Here is a 21,981-nt window from a genome sequence, read left to right on the forward strand (position 1 = left end):
TTAAGCTTTATAAATTGGAAAAATATTTAAGGAAAGGTCCCCAGATATCATAAAAAGCTTGTTTCGAATTTAAGGCTGAGCAGTGGATCTTCCTTAAATTTAAAGAAGACATAATATCACGTAGCCATTGAAGATGTGTAGGAGGGGAAGACTCCTTCCATTTAAGCACGATTGCTCTCCTTGCTAAAAGAGAGGTAAAAACTAAAACCTGTAGATTAAAAGTAAAGGTATATCTTCATTTGCAATAATACCAAACAAGACATTATGGGGATTTGGGTCAAATTGAGCCCTAAAAAGTTGTGAGAAGGTATGAAATACTTCCTGCCAAAACCTTTCAATTTTAGGACAAAGCCAAAACATATGAATTAAAGAGGCATCAGCAGAGTTGCATTTATTACAAAGTGGAGAAACGCTCGGGTAAAAACTGGATAGCTTCTGTTTAGAGATGTAAACTCTATGAACCACTTTGAATTGTAGAAGAGATAGACGAGCACAGAAATATGATTTATCTTTTTTTATTTTATCTAAAAAATCTTGTCTAGAATCAAAAAGTTATAAATATCGGTAATAAAACCATTAATAAAAGGTTTTAAATTTAAAAGATCGTCCAGTAACTTTTTAACAGGACCTATAAGAAAAGTAGTTAATTGGGAACGTAAGAAATCTCTAATTTTGAAGGTATCTGTAAAATTGTGTTTTGGCAGTGCAAATTTAGTTGACAATTGGTCAAATGAAGCAAAAGACCCTGAGATAAACAGGTCCCAAAAACACTTAATAGCTAATTCTTTGCAATCCTTGTAAGTCATGGAAGGGATAAAAAGAATAATTAAGGAGAATGGGAGATGATTGGGAAATGTTTTTTTCTGCAGACTGGAGAAGTCGATCTGCCTGCAGTTCTGTCTGAGATGTTCTTCGCCCCTCATATCTCTGGGCTGAAGAAGAATGGAGGAAAAATGGAGTCAAGTTAGGAAAAGGGGAAGTACAACAAGATCTAGGTGTTTTTCTACATCAGGCAAATAAAGCAAGCATGTAGGTATAGCTGAAGAAAGCTAATGGCATGCTGGCCTTTATAACGAGGAATTGAGTATAGGAGTAAAGAGGTCCTTCTGCAGCTGTCCAGGGCCCTGGTGAAACCCCACCTGGAGTAATGTGTGCAGTTTTGGTCTGCAAATTTGACAAAGGACATTCCTGCTGTTGAGGGAGTGCAGCGTTGGTTCACAAGGTTAATTCCCGGAATGGCGGGACAGTCATATGTTGAAAGATTGGAGCGACTGGGCTTGTATACACTGGAATAGAAAGATGAGAGATGATCTGATTGAAACATATAAGATCATTAAGGGATTGGACGCGCTGGAAGCAGGAAGCATGTTCCCGCTGATGGGTGAGTCCAGAACTAGAGGCCACGGTTTAAGAATAAGGGGTAGGCCATTTAGAACAGAGAAGTGGAAAAACTATTTCACCCAGAGAGTGGTGATATGTGGAATGCTCTGCCCCAGAGGGATTCTGGATGCTTTCAAGAAAGAGTTAGATAGAGCTCATAGATAGCGGGGTCAAGGGATATGGGGAGAGGGCAGGAACGGGGTACAGATTGTGTATGATCAGCCGTGATCACAGTGAATGGCGGTGCTGGCTAGAAGGGTCGAATGGCCTACTCCTGCACCTACTGTCTATTGTCTATTGAATGACATTGGTAGTTAACCTCCTTATGCACAGCTCATTTCCACATTATGAGTCATTTTGCCTGCTTCTAAAGGGTTGTTAGAAAAAACAACTGTCCTCTAAAGACTGAAAACAGAATGGGAAACCATTAGTTGGATGTTCAACAGAGCAGGGTCAGACACAAGAGGTGGGTCTGCACAAGGCAGAGTTTGGGGCACTGGACGATGGTCAGGATAGGAACGTATGATGAAGAGAGGGGAATCAGCAAAGGGGCGTGACTACAAATGACAGAATAGCAACATTTGGATGCTAATTGGCAGAGAAAATAATTTGCTTGTCTGACTGATGACACGAACAATGCCTGCAGTGAGGCGCCCCATTGGTGGAGGCACATGTGTGTGTTGAGAATGATTATATCTATTGAGGGAACTGTTCCTGCTTGTTTATACTGTAATATTATATCCGAATGTTTCTTTTAGATTATCCTATCTGTACTAATGTATTGATTATCATATAAATTGTGAGATTCTGTCCCTTACTGCAGCAGGCTTGAATTTATGGTGCCGTATTGAAGTTACTGTAGTCATTCATGAGTTTGTAATTTCAAGCAAGATTTTGGTGAATGATATTTGCCACTTGATTGTACCTGCATAAGTAATCAGATTGAGTTAAACTGCTGCAGGATCCCAGAATGTGTTGGATTGTGTCTGGTTTCTCTTTGCATTTTCTGCGTATTGCCTTGTTTGTTTGTATTGTATGTTTGTTTTACTTTTTGTTAATCATCTTGTCCTGTATTTCTGCAAGGAACCCCTCTTTTTCCAGGAAGAGTTCTCCAAACCTCAGTCAGGTGCTCGATGCTTCCTTGTCAACATCTAGTTTGCTCAGATTGTTGGGATGTCTCCCATGGGGGGGTCACAGTCATTGTTAATGTTTTCTTGCCTATAAATGATTTATTTTCCTGTGTTAGCCTCTCATTTAAGTTTTCTGGTCTGTATCTCTTATCACAATTGCATTCACACACATGGAGCGTTGAATCCTGCTATTTTTTTATGAAAATATGCACTGAGTTTTATCTGACTGTTGTGTGATTTTTTTTCATGTGTGTTATTCAGCTTCCTCCTTCTGTCTAAGGTAGTGTTAATCTATTTAAATAGAGTTTGAGTTTAAATAGGCTTTTCTAAAGTTGTCATTTCAGTTCTTACTTATCTTTGTATTTTTTTTCTGACTGTAACGGGACCAAGATATTTTCATTTTAAAAAGCCATTGATGGAAGTGTTTATTTCCTTTGTTGTATTTGTTAACTATTGAACTCTGTTTGGCAGGGGTTTTTTTTTAAGCCTTGAACTAAATTTTGTCAAAGGTTCTCCTCATTTTTGCACTACTTTCTATTGTCTTTGCTTGTTCATTTTCCAGATACGTGAGTATCAAGAGTCCTGATCAAGGTTCTTGGCCCGAAATGTTGATTCCCATCCATAGATGCTACCTGACATGCTGAGCTCCTCCAGCAATTTGTGTGTATTTCTCTAGATTTCTAGTATCTGCAGGTCCTCTTGTTTCCCAAGTATTTATAAGTTTCTTGAAAGAACAAGCTGGTAATGGGGTTGTGTAGCTCTGTTTCTAAAATATTAAATAAAATCATTAGAAAGAGGTATCATAGGGTTGGAAGGTGTAGAATTTGTGGCCAGAATTAAGGAACAGCAAATGTAAAAAAAAAAGTCCCTGATGGGAATTGTATAGAGACCACCCAAGTAGTAGTAGAGTATGTGGTTCACAAATTACAATGGCAGATAGAGGGTAATGTTACAATAGTCATGGGGGATTGTCATGCAGTTGATTAGGAAAATTAGAAAGATCCATCAACAAGGCAGTATCCATTATTAAGGATTTCCAGCACCAAGGATATGCCCTCTGTGCATAACACCATCAGGGAGGTGGAACAGGAGCGTGAGAACACACATCAACATTTTAGTAGTAGCTGCTTCCTCTCTTCCATCTGATTTCTGAACGGAGCATTAACTCATTGACACTACCTCAATATTTTGATCACTTTTTGCAGTATTTATTTTACAGCATATTTCTTCATGTAGTTATTTACCTGGGCACATCGATCCTTGTGGAGCACAGACCATTAACGAAATCCGATCTCTATCGTTCTCTGAAGTCGTGACATGGCTGAAGTTCATCAACGCTTCTGCAATGCATTCCATCGGCTTTACAGGCGTATAAGAGCCCTGTGGTCCGGCCTTGCCCGCTTCCACCCCTCACGACGCAGACGTAGGATATTTCTTATTGCAGTGAATAATGTAATATTGCTGTGAACTGCTGCACAAAACAAGACCTTTCACGACATATGTCAGGGGAAATAATCCTGATTTTGAATGTGAGATCTTCAGTATTCACGCGTGGAAATCATAGACAGGGTGCAGAGGAGATTTACAGGGATGTTGTCTGGTTTGGAGAGCAAGTCTTGTGAAAGCAGATTGGATGAACTCGGCCTTTTCTCCTTGGAGCGACGAAGGATGAGAGGTGACCCGATGGAGGTGTACCTGAGGGAGGTGTACAAGATGATAGAGGCATTGAAATTGTGGCTTCTTCCCAGGGCTGAAATGATTGCCACAAGAGGACATAGGTTTAAGGTGCTGGGGAGTTGGCACCGAGGAGATGTCAGGGGTACGTTTTTCACTCAGAGAGTGGTGAGTGCGTGGAATGGGCTGCCGGAAACGTTGGTGGAGGCAATACGATGGGTCTTTTAAGAGACTTTTGGATCGGTACATGAAGCTTAGAAAAATAGGGGGCTACGGATAAGCGGCGAATCTAGTATAAAAAGAGAGCTTTGGGGACATTCCAGAGACCCAGTCAGTGTAGGAACAGAGCTCTTCGAATTAAATAAAAGTATGGAAGGGGCAAGCGTGATGGCATTGTCTTGTGTAGGTCCCCGGTGAGACTAGGGGCTTCATGCTTTGTCTCATGTGGCGTGGACGAAAGGAAACAGAAGCCAAAGAAACACATTAGAGAACTTGGTCGTGGTTGCCCATTGTACAAAGCAGGCAGGATGGTAGTGGAATGCTCCTCCTGTAGGATGTGGAAAATCATGGAACCTCAGGATCTCCCCGATGACTACACACGCGAGAAGAGCAGCCAACTCCAGCTCATGAAATACCGCAGAGCATCGGGAGACAGAGCATCTAATAGATAGGACTATTAGCCAGGTCGTTACACCCAGAGGGCAGAATTCGGGCAATCGATGTATGAACACCGAGAAAGGAAAAGGAAGAAGTAAGTGCAAGGTCTTTCTGTAGACCTTTGGATACTGCTGAGGGCGATGACATAGCTGGACACTGTGGTCAGCTCTGATCCTCAGAACTGTAAGGTGGATTCAAGCGGAACAATAGACATAGGGGATTAGATAATTAGTGGGTCTGATAGGAGATTCTGCGGCAGCAAAAAGGACGCTGGACTAGTGTGTTGCCTCCAGGATGTCTCCGGATGTTTGCAGAATGTTCTTGAAAATGATCCAGAGGCCGCGGTACATGTTGGTACCAATGACATAGGCAGGAGAGAGGTAGAGGCCTGGGCAGTAAGTTTAGAGAGTTATGAGGGAGGCTGAAGAGCAGGGCCTCCAAGGTGGTAATCTCCGGATTACTCCTGGTGCCAGGAGCTGGAGAAGGTCACAACAGGAATATAGGCAGATGAATACGTGACTGAGGAGATGGTGCAGGGTTTCATATTCTCAGATCATTGGAATCCTCTCTGGGAAAGGAGTGGCATTTACAAGTGAGACGGGAGGCATGTGAACTGGAAGGGAATCAATATCCTGGAAGGGAAGTTTGCTGACGCTGAAGTGAAGAGGCAGAGGATGGGGCGGTTGGCGCAGAAGGAATGACAGATATTGAAGCACTGAGCTCGATGGTTGGAAATGTGACTATTTTAATGCAGGTCGAACCATAAACAAGGCAGGGCGGATGAACCTGGATCAATACGTTAAACTATGATATTTTGGCCATTACCGAATGTTGGATCTCTCGGGGCAGGAATGACTGCTGAGTGTTCCGGGAGTCAGATGTTTCAAAAGGGGCAGAGAGGGAGGAGAAGAGGTGGGACAGTGGTACTACTAATCAGGGCTATTATCACGGCTGCAGAAAAGGTGGAAGTGATGAAGGGACTGTCCACTGAGTAATTGTGAATGGAAGTCAGAAACGGGAATGGGAAAATAACACTACTAGTTGTTTTTGTAGTTAACACCCTAACTCCGCAATTGTAACAGAAGCATTGAGGAACGGTTGGGGAGGCAGATTCTGAAACGCTGCAAGAATAATAGGGTTGTTGTGATGGGTGATCTTAACTTTCATAATATTGACAGTCACCTCCTTAAAGCAAGCAGTTTTGATGTAATGGAGTTTGCTAAGAGTATTCCGAAAGGTTTCCTGACAGGATATGTAGGTAAACCAATTGCAGGAAGGGCTGTATCTGATCTGGTATTGGAAAATTAACGTCGTCTCGGTGGAAGAGAATTTTGGAGGTAATGATCGCAAATCTATCTCCTTTACCATGGTGCATGAGCGAAATAGAAGCAGACAATTTGCGAAAAGTTGTAGAAAATCTAGTTAAGAAGAGAAGAAATGCTTGTGAAAGTTTCAAGAAACTATGTACTTTTTCAACTCTAGAAAATTATAAGGGTGCCAGGAAGCAGCCCAAAAATGAAATTAGGAGAGCTAGAAGGAGCCACGAGAAGGCCTTGGTGAGCAGGATTAAGGAAAACCCCAAGGCATTCTACAAGTATGTGAGGAGCAAGTCGATGAGCCTTGTGAGTGTAAGACCAATCAGGAGGGAAAGTGGAAACATGCGCATGGAGCTGGAGGAACTAGCAGAGGCCCTTTAAGAATACTTTGCTTCAGTAGTTACCAGTGAAAACGACCTTGGCAATTGTGGGGAGGACTTACAGCGGACTGAAACGCTTGAGTGTATAAACATTAGGAAAGAGGCTGCACTAGAGATTTTGAAGCTATTAAGTTAGATAAGTCGCCGGTACCGGATGAGTTGTACACCAGACTACTGTGGGAAGCGAGGGAAGGGATTGCTGAGACACTGGCGGTGACTTATCGGCAGCAGGAACGGGAGACGAGCCATAGGATTGAATGCTGGTAAACGTTGTTCTTGTGTACAAGAAAGAGAGAAGAGATCATAAATTATAGACCAATGAGCCCTGCTTCAGTGGTGGGCAAGTGATTGAAAAGGATACTGAAAGCCAGGATTGATGAGCATTTGGAGGGACATAATGTGCTTTAGCATAGTCAGCATGGCCTTTTCAAGGGCAGGTGCCTAATGAAACTGTCTGAATTATTTTGATGATGTAACAAAGCACATTGATAAAGGTAGAGCAGTGGATACTCTAAGGATTATAACGATTTCAGTAACGCACTTGATATGGTCCCCCATGCGAGGCTCATTCAGAAAGTAATGAGGCGTAGGATCAAGGAGACATTGCTTTGTGGATCCAGAATTAGATTGCCAAAAAACGGAAGTGACGATTGTCCATGGTTCATATTCTGCATGGAGGACGGTGACCAGTAGAGTTCCACAGTGATCTTTTCAGGAACCTCTCCTCTTTGTAATTATTATAAATAACCTGGATGAGCAAGTCGAAGTTGGGGTGGGGGGGGGGGGGTGTGGGTGGGTAGCAAGTTTACTGATGATACAAAAGTTGGTGTTGTACTGGATAGTCTGGAGGTTTGTCAGAAGTTACAGTGGGGCATTGATAGGAAGCAGAACTGGGCTGGGAAGTGGAAGGTGGAGTTCAGCTCAGATGTGTGAAGCAGTTCATAATGGTAGGTCATATTTTAAGAAAATGTTTTATTAATAATAAGTGTCTTGGCAGTGTTGCAGATCAACGAGAGCTTGGGCTCCCTCCCCATAGGACAGGCAAAGCTGCTGCGCAGGTTGACAGTGTTGATAAGAAGGCGCATAGCGTGATGGTCCTCATCAACCGTGGGACTGAGTGAATGCAAGAGCCTTGCGGTAATGTTACAGCAAGGGAAGACCATAGTTAGACCCCACTTGGAGTACTACGTTCAGTTCTGATCATCTCTCTGCAGGAAAGATGTGGATATCATGGACAGAGTGTAGAAGAAGTTTACAAGGAGGTTGCGGGAGTGGAGTGAATTCCTTCTGAGAACAGGTTGAGTTAACTTGGCCTTTTCTCCTTGAAGCGAGGGAGAAAGAGAGGTGACCTGACGGAGGTGTAAAAGAAGCTGAGAAGAATTGATCGTGCGGATAGCCAAAGGCTTTTTCTCACCCAGAGCTTAAATGGCTACCATGAGTTGGCATAGTTTTAAGGTGCTTAGAAGAAGGTAGACAGGAAATTTCAGAGGTATATTTTTCACACAGAGAGTGGCGGGTGAGTAGAAAGCACTGCCAGGAAAGGTGGGAGATGCTGATTAAATAGGTTCCTTTAAGAGAGATAAGTAGATGAAGCTCGGAAAATAGAGAGCCATGCTGTAAGGAAATTCTCGGCAGTTTCCTGAGCAGTTTATATGATGGGTACAACACTCTATGCCAAAGACCCTATAATGTGCCGTAGATTTCCGAGTTTCTATGTTTTCATCAATACGTCCGTTAGTGGGAACAGAGCAATAGAAATTAAAAATCTGAAAATCAGCATATTCATCTTTCTGCATTGGAGGAAAGGACATGCTGTCAGTGTACTACATTTTATTTGATGTGAAATCAATACTGTAAATAATAAAAGAAGTTGTGCACTTGTTTATAAATTTGGCCTGCCAAATAAATCAAAGTTATTTCTTGTTGTATAAAAGGGATTGCAATTAAATTCCAATACCGATAAGAATAATATTTTCGTGAATATATTAAAGTGTCCAGATTTTAAGTGTGCAATGTAATAGCACTGACAGTGACATTCTTTAAAATGGATTACAAGCATCGCTAAAGTATGCTACCTCAATAGAAATGTGCAATTTAATTCAAAAGCATCATATGGAATTCTTCCCTCATTTATTATAGCAGTTCCAGAGCCTGTCGCTAATATTTGACTACGGCACACTTGATTGTGCCTATATTGAACAATTCTACAACAGCGTACTCCACAGACAATAACATATAGAAAGTGCAAGCAAAAGAGTTTGTTTTTCGGTCTTCATCGGGCTGATGTGAAGGATGGGAATAAACAGTTGACGATTCGAGCTGCAAGTGACTTGGAAATCCTGAACTGTTGTCGTTCATTTCATCGTTGTTGTCAGTCGAAGAGAAAACACGGAAAGCCAGACGTAAGCGAACCTAGGACTTGGGCTCTGTTATAGAGAAAATTACTGGCGTCAAATTGAGCACAAAACACAGTTTCACCAAACAAACAGCACACACAAACTGCTTGTGGAACGCAGCAGACTAGGCAGCATCTATAGGGAGAAGCAGTGTCTACGTTTCGGGCCAAGACCCTTCGTCAGGACTAATTAAAAGGAATGATAGTAAGAGATTCGAAAGTAGGAAGGGGAGAGGGAAATGAGAAATGATAGGAGAAGACCGGAGTGGGTGGGGTGAAGCTGAGAGCCGGAAAGGTGATGGGCAAAAGGCATACAGAGCTGGAGAAGGGAAAGGATCATAGGACGGGAGCCCTAGGGAGAAAGAAAGCGGGAGGGGTGCACCAGTGGGAGATGGAGAACAGGCAGAGTGATGGGCAGAAACAGAGAAAAAAAGAGGGTGGGGGAATCTAAATATATCAGGGATAGGGTACGAAGGGGAGGAGGGGTATTAACTGAAGTTGGAGAAGTCAATGTTCATGCCATCAGTTTGAAGGCTACCCAGCGGTATATAAGGAGTTGTTCCTCCAACCTGAGTGTGCTTTCATCTTGACAGTAGAGGAGGCCATGGATAGAAATATCAAATTGGGATTTGTCTATCTGATATCTGATATGTCTATCCATGGCCTCCTCTACTGTCCATTCCCATTCTGATATGTCTATCCATGGCTTCCTCTACTGTCCATTCCCATTCTGATATGTCTATCCATGGCTTCCTCTACTGTCCATTCCCATTCTGATATGTCTATCCATGGCCTCCTCTACTGTCCATTCCCATTCTGATTTGTCTATCCATGGCCTCCTCCACTGTCCATTCCCATTCTGATATGTCTATCCATGGCCTCCTCTGCTGTCCATTCCCATTCTGATTTGTCTATCCATGGCTTCCTCTACTGTCCATTCCCATGCTGATATGTCTATCCATGGCCTCCTCTACTGTCCATTCCCATTCTGATATGTCTATCCATGGCCTCCTCTACTGTCCATTCCCATTCTGATATGTCTATCCATGGCCTCCTCTACTGTCCATTCCCATTCTGATATGTCTATCCATGGCTTCCTCTACTGTCCATTCCCATTCTGATATGTCTATCCATGGCTTCCTCTACTGTCCATTCCCATTCTGATTTGTCTATCCATGGCCTCCTCTACTGGTCCATTCCCATTCTGATTTGTCTATCCATGGCCTCCTCCACTGTCCATTCCCATTCTGATATGTCTATCCATGGCCTCCTCTACTGTCCATTCCCATTCTGATTTGTCTATCCATGGCTTCCTCTACTGTCCATTCCCATGCTGATATGTCTATCCATGGCTTCCTCTACTGTCCATTCCCATTCTGATTTGTCTATCCATGGCCTCCTCTACTGTCCATTCCAATTCTGATTTGTCTATCCATGGCCTCCTCCACTGTCCATTCCCATTCTGATATGTCTATCCATGGCCTCCTCTACTGTCCATTCCCATTCTGATTTGTCTATCCATGGCTTCCTCTACTGTCCATTCCCATGCTGATATGTCTATCCATGGCCTCCTCTACTGTCCATTCCCATTCTGATATGTCTATCCATGGCCTCCTCTACTGTCCATTCCCATTCTGATTTGTCTATCCATGGCCTCCTCTACTGTCCATTCCCATTCTGATATGTCTATCCATGGCCTCCTCTACTGACAAGATGAAGCCACACTCAGCTTGGAAGAACAACACCTTATATACCAGCTGGGTAGCCTCCAACCTAATGGCGTGAGCATTGCCTTCTCTGAGCTTCCGTTAATGCCCCTCCTCCTCTTCTTAACCCATCCCTGACATATTTAGTTTTTCCCCGCCTAGCGGAATATCAGGACAACCACTGTCCGTAATTTTCACACAGTCTAAGAAATAATTTATGACACTCACAACATCATTGCGATCGTCAGGAACCAGGTCAGGGAGCGATTATATATAAAGCATTATTTCCGACGATTGCCACTGTGCAGCAAATTACTTGGGATGATGACCTATTTTGTCATACTGCAAGTATGCTCGTTTATTTCATATTTAAAGGACTATAATTCAAAGTGATTTAAAAGGGGTAAATCAGACCTTTGTTAAATTGAATGCTGACTACAGGCTTTAATAACACGCTTCTTGTAAAGCAAGACCCTCACAAAACCACGAGATTGTTCAATCACATCAATACGCACATGTGACGACAATTTTCTTTGCCGGTTTATGATCACAGACAGATTGAACTAAAGTACAGCAAAATGAAAATAAGTGTACCGACCGTGTATACTGGAAAACAAACCTTCAGGGTCTTGTGGAGCATGACATGTACTGTATAGATCGTCGTCGGTGTAATATTCGACTTCATTAATGGAATGAGTGGATCCAGTAACTAAAATTCAAAGAAATAGATATTCAAGATATTTATTTGGTATTTTTCTTGTTTTTGTAATGAACACATCATTCAATCATTACATCAATGACAGTATCATCATTACCATACATGGCATAATCCTTGAATACTCTTCAATGGAAGATAAAAGGAAGATGTGTGTTCCGCCTTGAATTGATAATAAAATAATCTAAATGTGTACATGGAATCGATTTTATTGCGAACTCGTGTGCGTATTGCTTTTGGAAACGCTATCATTGACGAATGAAGATAACTACGGCAATCCTGCGCAGGTGAATGAGAACAATATATAGAATGAAAGATAGATAGACTGATAAAGTAATACGATGAAAGGGTACTTATCACGGCTTTTCTTTAAGTGGGGACAGTTAACGTTCGGTTACAGTTCAGTCGATATACTAAGTAGAAGTAAAATAAGCTAAAGTGACTGAAGTCGTCATCCAGTTAGCAGAACATGTTCAGAGGGAGAATGAGTTCACGTTTCTAGTTAATGTCTTCTTACTAGAATGTGAGTAGGCATGACCCTGGAAAGTTTGGAAGAGTGAGCCATAGTTCGTGGTGGGTAAATTATTCGGGTGGATAGTCTGTGAAATAATTTACCTGATTAAATCACGCTTAGAATATCACATTCACTTCTGGTCAGCTCATTTTTAGAACGGCATGAATCCTCAGAGACGGTGTAGAAGAGATTTAGCAGAATGATGCCCGAAGTAGGGGGCGCAATTTTTAATTACAGATTGTTCGGTATAGAGTGCTCCTCCTCAGAGCCTTTTCCAAGATCGGAAATGGCTGATATGAGGGAGCTACCTTTAATCTGATTCGAAGAAATAATGCAGTGTTGTCAGTGGTAATTTTGCTAGGGGTGAAAGCGGGGAACGCCCTTTCGAGGCTGGTATTGGAGATAGATATATTAGGGCAATTTTGAAAACTTTTTATGTGGCCACGTGTGGTCAATTGCTTTATGTGAAAGCAACTAAAGAATGTGTAGGATGGGAGAGCAAAATTGATCCCGTGTAAGTTAACAGGTCGGCACAACATCGTGAGCGTAATGAACCGTACTGTGCCATGTTGCTCCATGTTCAGTGCTCTCTGTTCCACATTCTATTGCCGAACAGAGAAAAGTTTCGAACGAAGGCTCTTCGAACTTGCTGAAAAAAATCCTAGTTGTTTCAGGAAAGAGGAAAGGAAATGCCTCTAATACTCTGGGGACTATATCAGCAGATGCTGGCAGTGTATGCTTCAGATTTGTATTATTCATTGAGGTTCCGTACAATGATCATGAGTGATATCATACCACTCCAGACTCCAGACTGAGATAGCTGAAACCTGGTTCACAGCATCCCTCACAATTCATATCTATTGTGCTACGGAACAATGGATATGCATTTTCATCGTCTATTTACCACACGTATTTATGCCCTCGAAGCTTCTGACTTAATTTCCCACGTGCCGTAAGGTTTCCTTGCCTCTCATCTGGTCTCGCCTATCACCAACCAACCTGCCCTCCTTTCCCATGCTCCAGCTCCTTATTTTGGCTTCTGTAACTCCTTTACAGAGCCAATAAAATGTTTTGGTTCTAAACGTTGACCGTTCATTCTCTACCATAGGTGCACCTTAATCTGCTGACTTCCATTAGAATACTGTGTGCTTTGCTCAAGATTGTCAGCATCCGCAGAATCTCTTGTGTTTATTGTATAATGCCCCATTATTATTTTTGTTACAATTTCATTTCTGAAGTACCTACAGAGCCGTGAGTTTTTGTTGTTCCTTGATTTTGATAACAATATTGGATGAATTGAGACAGTATCAATTTTTACATCGCGGATTTTGTGTCATAATACAGACCTGAATCTTGCATCTCAGAAAAATTCTTGATTGGTGGAATATTCTCAATTTCCTCATAAATTGCTTGGTAAAAGTCAATAGGTAATCCTTGGCCACTCATTAGTGTACCTAATGAAGAGGGAGTTGAGATGAACATCGGCATCAACGAATTTGTACACGAATATTATGATTAAATTAAAATAAATTAAAATGATCTTAGTCAAGTTGAAGAGTCAGGGAACGTGATCGTTGAATCGGACTGATGTGTGCATCATAGCCCTGGCCAATCAACCGAATAAATTTGACATCAGAAGGACGAAGGGAAAGGTACAGAAGAACGAGTATATTTCCGATCTTTGTTTCATAATGAATACACATCACATTTGTATCGAAGACGAGTTTAATATTATTATTAGATAGATGTAGATGCCATCAGTATGGCAGCGGATGAAGACAGGATGGAAATTCACACGTCACTCCAGCACCTAACAGAGAAAGTTTGGCTGTGTCAAAGAAATTTAAGAGCATCGCAAATATTCAATGATAAAATGATAAGAAGAAAAGGAATGGGGAAAATGCATTCTCTTACTTCGATTGGGAGAACCGAATCAGAATATTCGAGAATACACAGCAGATTTTTGAAACTTATACGTCCAGATGTTCAGCGCATGGATGTTTTACAGTGAAATAAACAGTGAAGCAGCTACTTACCAAATCAGATTTAACCTTCAATTTCCATTACTGCATAATGAAAATTTATCATTAATCCACGAACAGTAAGGGACAGTGAAAGCCACCATTATAAATGTCTCACAGAAGTCAAATTAATTTCGAACTAAAGCGGTGAAAACATATTTAATTTAGTCTTTTCTGCACAAAAATATTTTTTGGGAAGACCCCAACAAACTGAAAGCGTCACAATAAAAGGTCGATGTAAAGATTGCCCCTCACCACTGATTGCCGATCGTCTCCACGTAATCGTGAACAGTATTAAAAACTCAATGATGAATATTAATCCAAGAATTATGCAGACAGTAACCATGATGGATGGGGTCCAGTTTCCAAAAGCTTTAAACGAAACGTAAAAACATATATTTCAATAAACAGAAAACAAACACTATAGATCCAATGCATCGAAATTTTGAGCGATGTTTAATGAATTTAATCATATATTCAGTCATTACGATTTTTGAAAGTTATATCCCTATACATTTCATGAGAGAAAGAGCGGAGCGGAAACACAAGGACTATTTCACAATAAAGCCGGATATGTCAGAAGTATTTCCCAGAGCAATAAACGTTCTCTCCAGCCACCTGGTATCAAATCAGGATAAACACCCCAAGCAACGTCGTGTTCAAATTCTATTTTCCCTCACATTGCTGGATTGGAACAGCAAGAAGGGAAGTGAGTGTAATTTTATGAAAACAATTCCAGGAAGAAATTATTTCAACGTACTTATCTATGGTTTTTTTTCTCTTATCCGCCTCTAATCAGCAAACAGAGATTTAGCTAATAATTAGCTAATAATTTAGCTAATAATTTTAAAGATAGTGTCACTCTTGGACCTCCGTTACTCTCCTTTCTTCCATCACCTACCACATTCGCCTCAGCTGTGGCGAAGAGGGAGGGCCACAGGGGTTAGGAGGGAACTGTGGAAGGGGAGTGAGGTGGGACATTGTGGGAGTGCTGAGGAGAGAATGCTGTGGGAGTGGAGTGAGCTAACTCGATTAAGGCAACCCATACGACACGCAATGGATCCAGAAAATGTTGGTAAGCTGCTGATTATTACTGCTGGCAGTCTGTATGTAACTAGCAGTAGTGCAATTGATTTCATTCCAAATATGCATTTATAGGCCAGGTCCACATGCGATGTTGGTCTTTGTGAAGTCAGAGCAAAACAGAGGAAATAGGACCTCATAGCCTTGATACTTCTTCCTGAACGCATGCATTAAGGGTTCAAAAATAAGACTGAGCACTTGCACTCTTACAGATCGTCACCAAATCTTGAATATTATTTCGGGTCCAAAATATTATTCAACTATACTGCCGTTGAGCACACATTACAAGCTGCGCTGTCGCAGGATGACTAAATACTCATCAGGCCATGCACTCTTAGCGCTGATGTCATCAGGAAGAATGTACCGGAGCCTTGGGTTCACACAACTGGGCTCAGGAATAGTTATTATCTATCAACAGCCATGATCCTGCTAGGGTGCGTAACTTCAATTATTCTAGTGGTGAACAGATTCCACAATCTATATTTTCTTTCAAGGGTTACACAACTCTTGTTCTCAGTATTAATTTTTACTGATCCATTTGTTGACATTTTTGCTGGTTTTCCATTTGCGTACTTCGTTGCCTTTTGGTGTTTGTTATTTTTCCGCGCTTGTTTTTGAGAATTTCTTTAGAATTTCTGTTATGTCTCTATGTATGTACAGTGAATGCCGTACGAAAATGAATCTCAAGGCAGTATATGACGATATATGGATATCTGATAACAAATTTCCTTTTAACTTTAATTTTTACTATCTGCAAAAATCAAAACTTTCTCAAGAGTATCGAATGTGCTACAAGTTGAGTCACAAAAAATGTTTGAACGGGAGTGGAGTTCAAATTTTTAAGAATTCTGCATATTCCTGCTTAAAATTATTGGCGAGACAATCAAGGTCCCATGCAGTTTCCAAATCATCTCTTGTGAACTTAGCAGTTAGGAAATACGAATAATCAATTCTTGATATCTGCAGCATAAATGCGATATTTAAGCGTCAAAATCCATACCTGAATTGTTGCGTTCAGCAGGAGTCACTCTGGAACCTGTGTACAGATTGAAAAGAAGTTTCAACAAACGCATCTCTGTTGGTGTTTATATTTGATGTTTCTAATTACGAAATTTACAAATCAGTTGGAGAGAAATTGAAATGTCAGACAAAGCCCAAAGCATACCAGAACAAAGAACGATGACATCTTCTTTGTGATCACAGTCGTGTTGACCAAATGATGAGGAACGACAGCTGGACAGAAACGATTCACTTCCGGTGCATTTTACTTCATCAAGCCAGACAGCAGCGGCTACCTGGGTCATTTTAACATCTTCTGGAGGCCAGAGAGCAAGGCCACACCCTAGCTGTCTGCAGACTACATTGGCATCGGCCAGATCCCAAGAGTCGTCACACACCGTGCCCCAACTTTTATTAAACCGTATCTCAAGCTTTCCGGAGCAGTTGTGACTGCCGCCAACAAGTTGCAATGGAACATCTAGGTATGAAAGAATAAAATGAAAATGTATTTAATACTTAACCTTGGAATCTGAAGTTCGTCAGAGAGAAAATAGAACTAATTATAGAACGCAAGGGCAGGCACCTCGGCACACCATTTCTTAATCCAACACTATGCAAATTATGCCACCTCTCTTCCGCCTCATATAATCGATATCGCTCAAATATTTACACTTGTCTACTCCAGCGGAAAGCCTATCAAAGACGGTAATTGTAAATATTTCTATATCACTCCTCAAAGCCCGTTCCAAGCAACATCATGCTCAATTTACGAATAAAGGTTTTCCTCTAACACTTCATTTAAGCCGTCGTCTGTCACCTTAAATACGTCCGTTAATATTTGGTATTTTTTTTACAATGATTCAGACTCTCTACCTGACCTGTCTCACCTAATATTATGCATCTATTAGGACTAATTTTAGGTCCGCAGAATGAGTCTGAAGTGTTTCCGTCCTTTCGTATCCAGGCAGACTTTGAGTACGTCTCATTTATAGCCCCCACATGCTTCTTGAAATGCAACGAATGGCAATATAAATAATGTGAAACCATTGCCTTACATATCCACAAACACTTTTTGCAGTCAATTCCTTGCTGAATGAACACGCAACATATCTTATTCTTACCATCAGTGTCCGATTAATGAAGGCAAGTCACAGACCTTCCTCTTCAATTCATACTTCATCACGAAATGCTCAACCAGACCATGAAGACACTATCAGCCGCCGTTTTTCTGTCTTTAGTTCATCCCGGCGAAGAAAATAGTCGGATACAGCTCATGCATATCTTTCAACTCCAACCATAAATTGTAGGCTTTGAACATACGTCGCCCTATGTTCCATCTAGTTAACCACTTGTGTTAGTTTGGTAATGTAACACAAAATGCCTTGATGTTTCCTTTTCTCATATTTCCAACCAAATAGATATCTTTATCTATTGATCGCAGCCTTTATTCATCTCTCTATATTGCCTGTAGCCCGACCGCATTTATGAATCCCTCGGTTTACATATATTTGCTTCATTTATTTTGATCAAACCAGCAATGTCTCTCACCTTTTAATATCCCCATACATTCCATCGTTCACTTCCCTCCTTCCCAGGTAATTCCGATTCCCAAGTCCGTCCAGCTGGTCATAAGACAATTACTGCATATCATTTATAATCTTGCCAGATAACAAATTCTCCCAATTATTTCCAATTAACTCCCTCTATCTTCTGTCTGGGAATGGAATTTTTCACTAGACACTCCCATTTGGCAGTGCTGAACAGAGTCAAGGGAAACCAGGATTCTAGTCAATGCGGGCACAATTTCGTAAAGGGCAAAAGGAACGAAATTCATTTTTCTAATAGCGACGTTTATACAAGGTTTTCTGATTTCAGCAAAGGCGTTTCGAATTCGTTACCTTCTGAAGGAAAAGAGGAGAATGTGTTTTCTTGCAAGCAGGCTTTTTCGGTGAATCCTTCCGTCATGTTGGTTTCTGTTGGCAAAATAGATATTTTGACGATTTTATACAAAAAGATGTAAAACGTAAATAGATATAAGACTCTCTTATTTACCCTCACATACAACTCCTCCGTCATCCGAATGGTCACACTGGTGTTTTCCCCACGGTTGTGACTGACACTGCCAAAGGGTCGATTCGTGTGCAGTACATTCAATCTCATCCAACCATATAGGTCCAAGTCCCTTTCCAAATTGATATGAGCCAGGATAAAATTTTTTTATTGGTCCACATTTCATTTGTTTGCAAATCACATCTGCAGATTTGGCATCAAGATCCGTGGAGCACACTGTTCCCCAGGTCCCGTTGTACCACACTTCAATTCTTCCTTCGCATCGACTACCTCCGTTCTGCAGGCGCAACTTTTTGTGCTCTGATAAGGATGCATTTGAAACAAAGGTTTTCGAAAATTAGAATACAATGGTAATCGCGTTTTTTCTACTACAGCAAAAGAAATTAGCCGTCTTTGTGTGTGTGTGTGTGTGTGTGTGTGTGTGTGTGTGTGTGTGTGTGTGTGTGTGTGTGTGTGTGTGTGTGTGTGTGTGTGTGTACGTGGTGTGTAGAGCTAGGACAATCAAATAAAATGTGCATATTCAGTAGGAAGTGATAGATTAGCAAAATTAAGCGAAACCAGGACGCACGGAGTGATATATTGTGCTGAATTACTTAAAGGAGAGAAGTGGTTTGTGACGGAAAATTAAGGAATAGCTGACTGAGTGTCTGATACTGGAATCTCATCGGATTCGCCAACAATTGAGAAAGGTAAATATTTGAATTCCTTAGGGGAAGAAGTTGAAGAGCAAGGAGAAACTGTCCATCCTCAGTCCTTAACGAAAAGTGTGAATTGAGTCGTTGGAAATAAGTGGACCGAGACAAACCGTCACTTGCTCTTCGGGGCAAAAGCGGTACGTGATTAAATGTGTTGACTGTACCTCAGTACCTTATTCTTAAGACTGCACCAACTAAATCCAGACTAATAGCAGACTGTGATGAAATAAAGGTGAAATTACAATATTATTTTCATTTATTCTATCCCCCGATTCAATAACAGTATTTGAAACAGATTTTAGGATTGATTTAAAAAAAAACCATTTTATATGTATTCTAGTCATTATCTTTGGAGATTCTAATGTGATCACCTACACTATTTTGAAAAGAAAATAGTGTTTTGAGTTCAGAAAAGCTGACCTCACATGAGCTTCTGGCTTTTTGGCACTTTACTTCATTATGCCACAACTACACTGATCGTGTTATCTCACGTTTATTCTTCTCTGCTGCATTAAACTCAGTAGAAAATTTGTCTTCTCTGGACACATTACAACCTTCCAGTCTCAGTATCAAATTTCTAACGTTGGCTCCTCTAGTTGATTTTGTTTCGAGAGGTACGTTTACTTCAGATTTTTTTTTTTACCAATTGCTTTAATAAGTGAGAAGCAGAGGTAAAGAAACATGGGGAGAAAGGATCAGTGGAAATTGAAAAAACAACAACGGCATGGTTTTGAATTCAATTAGTTGTTTTTTTTTGGATTTTATTACGTGGAATTTGGATTTTCCAGTTTGATAAATTGTATTATTCCGTCTCTCCTGGTTTGGATTGCTATGTTACTTCTCGTCACCAGCTGGCTCTGCTTACTTGTATGTTCACAGCTCCTACCCAGTGCATGGCTAAGTAATTGAATTTCCTCAGGAGATCGGGCATTTAAGAGTCGCTTGCATATTTTAGTCAGGCGCACTTTTCTATGGGTCGAAAGAATTTGAATCAACATCTGGATTCAACATTTGAATCTATCTTTTGTAAGAACGCCTCACAGTGCAGTCTTTCTCACAGCTCCTTGAGTAGTGTAAAGAGTTGGTGAATAATCAGTCGACCATCAAACTGTATCGATGCATAGACAGGTGATTCTTTACTTGCCTAGCTTGAGTAAAGAAAACGGGGAAACACTGGATCGAGGGCAGAAGAGTTATTAGGCAGAATCAATACTGAACTCAGGGTGATTAATGTTATGACATTAGTAATGGGAAATATGAACATTCCAGATACGTAGGGAATAAGTTGATTGTTTCTGCGTAGGTGTGCTCTCACGCATTATCAACATTTTGACAGTTCATCCTGGCCCAATGGTCTCCTTTCCTGCTTTGTTTATTTATTACAATTCCGTAGTCACTGCGTGCTGCAAAATTTTAACAAATTGAAATTTTCTTTACCAGAGCATGTTAATGTCACAGCTTCTTTTTGACTGCAGTCATGTTCGCCCCATGGTGCTGATGGACATTCCCAGAGAAACGTTTCGTTACCCGAGCATCTCATTTCATCTAACCAAACTGGGAGAGAGCGTCTTCCGCAGTAAACGTGAGTTTTATCCTCCAAAGCATATCCACAACCCAGTTGTCTGCAGACCACGTTAGCGTCAACCAGATCCCAGGAGTCATCGCAAACCACGCCCCAAGATCCACGGTAATAAACCTCTAGCTGACCAGCACATGAATCTTCACTTCCGGAGAGCCGTAACTGCAAGTGGCCTATCGAACAGAAACATGGAAAATAAATCAATATATTGGAAATTATAAACATCACCAGTTTGTCGTTTCTAAAGATGTTTCTGGAATTATTAGTATTACTCTTTAAAAGTATTGTGCCGGGATGTAACAATTATTCTGGAATTTTAAAATGTTTGAAATCTAAACATAAAATGTAAGTTTGGAAGAATAGAACATATCGATAAGCGTAGAGTTGCTTCTCTCATTAAGGACGGAACTCAGCGGCTGGTATTTTGACGTTTTATCACATCTGCTGCCTTTCCATTTCCCTGCCTTTTGTACAAACGAGGAAACTACAAGCCAGTTAGCCTGATCTCAGTGTTTGGAAATATATTGAAGTCTATTATCAATGAGAATGCAGAAGATAAACAAATGTCTGACAAATCTGTTGTAATTATTTTGAAGAAATAATAAGCAGGATAGACAGAGGGGAATCGGTTGATTTTGTGGTACTTGGATCTTCAAACGGCCATCGTCAACTTGCCACACATGTGGCTGCTTAACGAGTTAGAGCCCATTGTATTAAAGGAAATATTCTAGGATGGGTAGAACTGTCGCTAATTGGCAGTAGGCAAGGATCGGGAATGAAGGGACTCTTTTCTCGTTGGCCGCCGGCGACACGTGGTGATTTTAATGATTTTGGACCAATTCATTTTATGTTCTGTGTCAATGATTCGGATGATTGTGTTGATGACATTGTTCAGAAGTTTGCAGACAATATGAAGGCAGCTGGAGTGTCAGTTAGATTTGAGGAGGTGACAGGCCACAGAATTACAATTTTTTTTTAAGAGAGCGGACAAAAAATTACAGATGCAGTACAGTTTCGGGTAGTGTATGGTCATGCCCTTTTCTAGAAAAAAAACGAAAGGTTTGACTGTTTCCTAACTACTGGAGAGAAAATACAAAACAAAAGAAGCGCAAAGGGGCTTGGGAGCCCTTGTGCAGGATTCTCCAAACGATAGTGAGCTTGTGGATATTAAGGCAAGAGCAATGGATGTAATTTTGAGATTATTTGAAGCTCTGGTGAGACCTCACTAGTAATATTCTGTGCCGTTTTGGGCCGCTTATCTCAGAATGGATCTGCTGAAAATGGAGTGGGCCAAAGGAGGTTCACTAGAATGTCATTTCATAAGAAGAGCGTTTGATGGCTCTGGGTTGAGTTCACCAGAATGACGGGTGACTTCATTGAAACCTATCGGATGATGAAAGGCTTTGACAGAGTGGATGTCCAGAGCATGTTTCCAATGTTGTTCGTGTCTGAGACCAAAGGACACTGCTTGAGAATATAGGGCAATACAGCTGTGTCATTGTTGATTATCAGCGAGGAGGAGATTTTGTTTTCGATCCTACCTGTTGTCCCCGATGAGGAAGTCAATAATCCAGTTGCAGAGGGAGGAACAGAGACCCAGGTTATTGATCTTGTTTATTAGTTCTGGGTTTTTAGTACAAAATTAATCTATTATCAAGGTACGTATA

At 41.0% G+C, this 21,981-nt stretch overlaps 1 protein-coding gene across 1 annotated transcript in view; it reads right to left on the reverse strand.

The window, feature by feature from the left end:
- Positions 1-5,116: 5,116 nt before the first annotated feature.
- The window catches only part of LOC140724395 (scavenger receptor cysteine-rich type 1 protein M130-like), a 39,348-nt gene continuing 22,483 nt past the window's right edge, over positions 5,117-21,981 (reverse strand). Inside the window, exons 6-12 of the mRNA XM_073038842.1 lie at positions 20,173-20,487; positions 18,023-18,340; positions 17,869-17,943; positions 16,137-16,448; positions 15,972-16,007; positions 14,144-14,260; positions 5,117-5,229 (exon numbers count right to left, since the gene is read on the reverse strand). Coding sequence (XP_072894943.1) covers positions 5,117-5,229; positions 14,144-14,260; positions 15,972-16,007; positions 16,137-16,448; positions 17,869-17,943; positions 18,023-18,340; positions 20,173-20,487 — 1,286 coding nt within the window. The remainder of the gene's footprint in view (positions 5,230-14,143; positions 14,261-15,971; positions 16,008-16,136; positions 16,449-17,868; positions 17,944-18,022; positions 18,341-20,172; positions 20,488-21,981) is intronic.

Source organism: Hemitrygon akajei, unplaced genomic scaffold (assembly GCF_048418815.1).
Source record: "Hemitrygon akajei unplaced genomic scaffold, sHemAka1.3 Scf000204, whole genome shotgun sequence".
Taxonomy (NCBI): Eukaryota; Metazoa; Chordata; class Chondrichthyes; order Myliobatiformes; family Dasyatidae; genus Hemitrygon; species Hemitrygon akajei.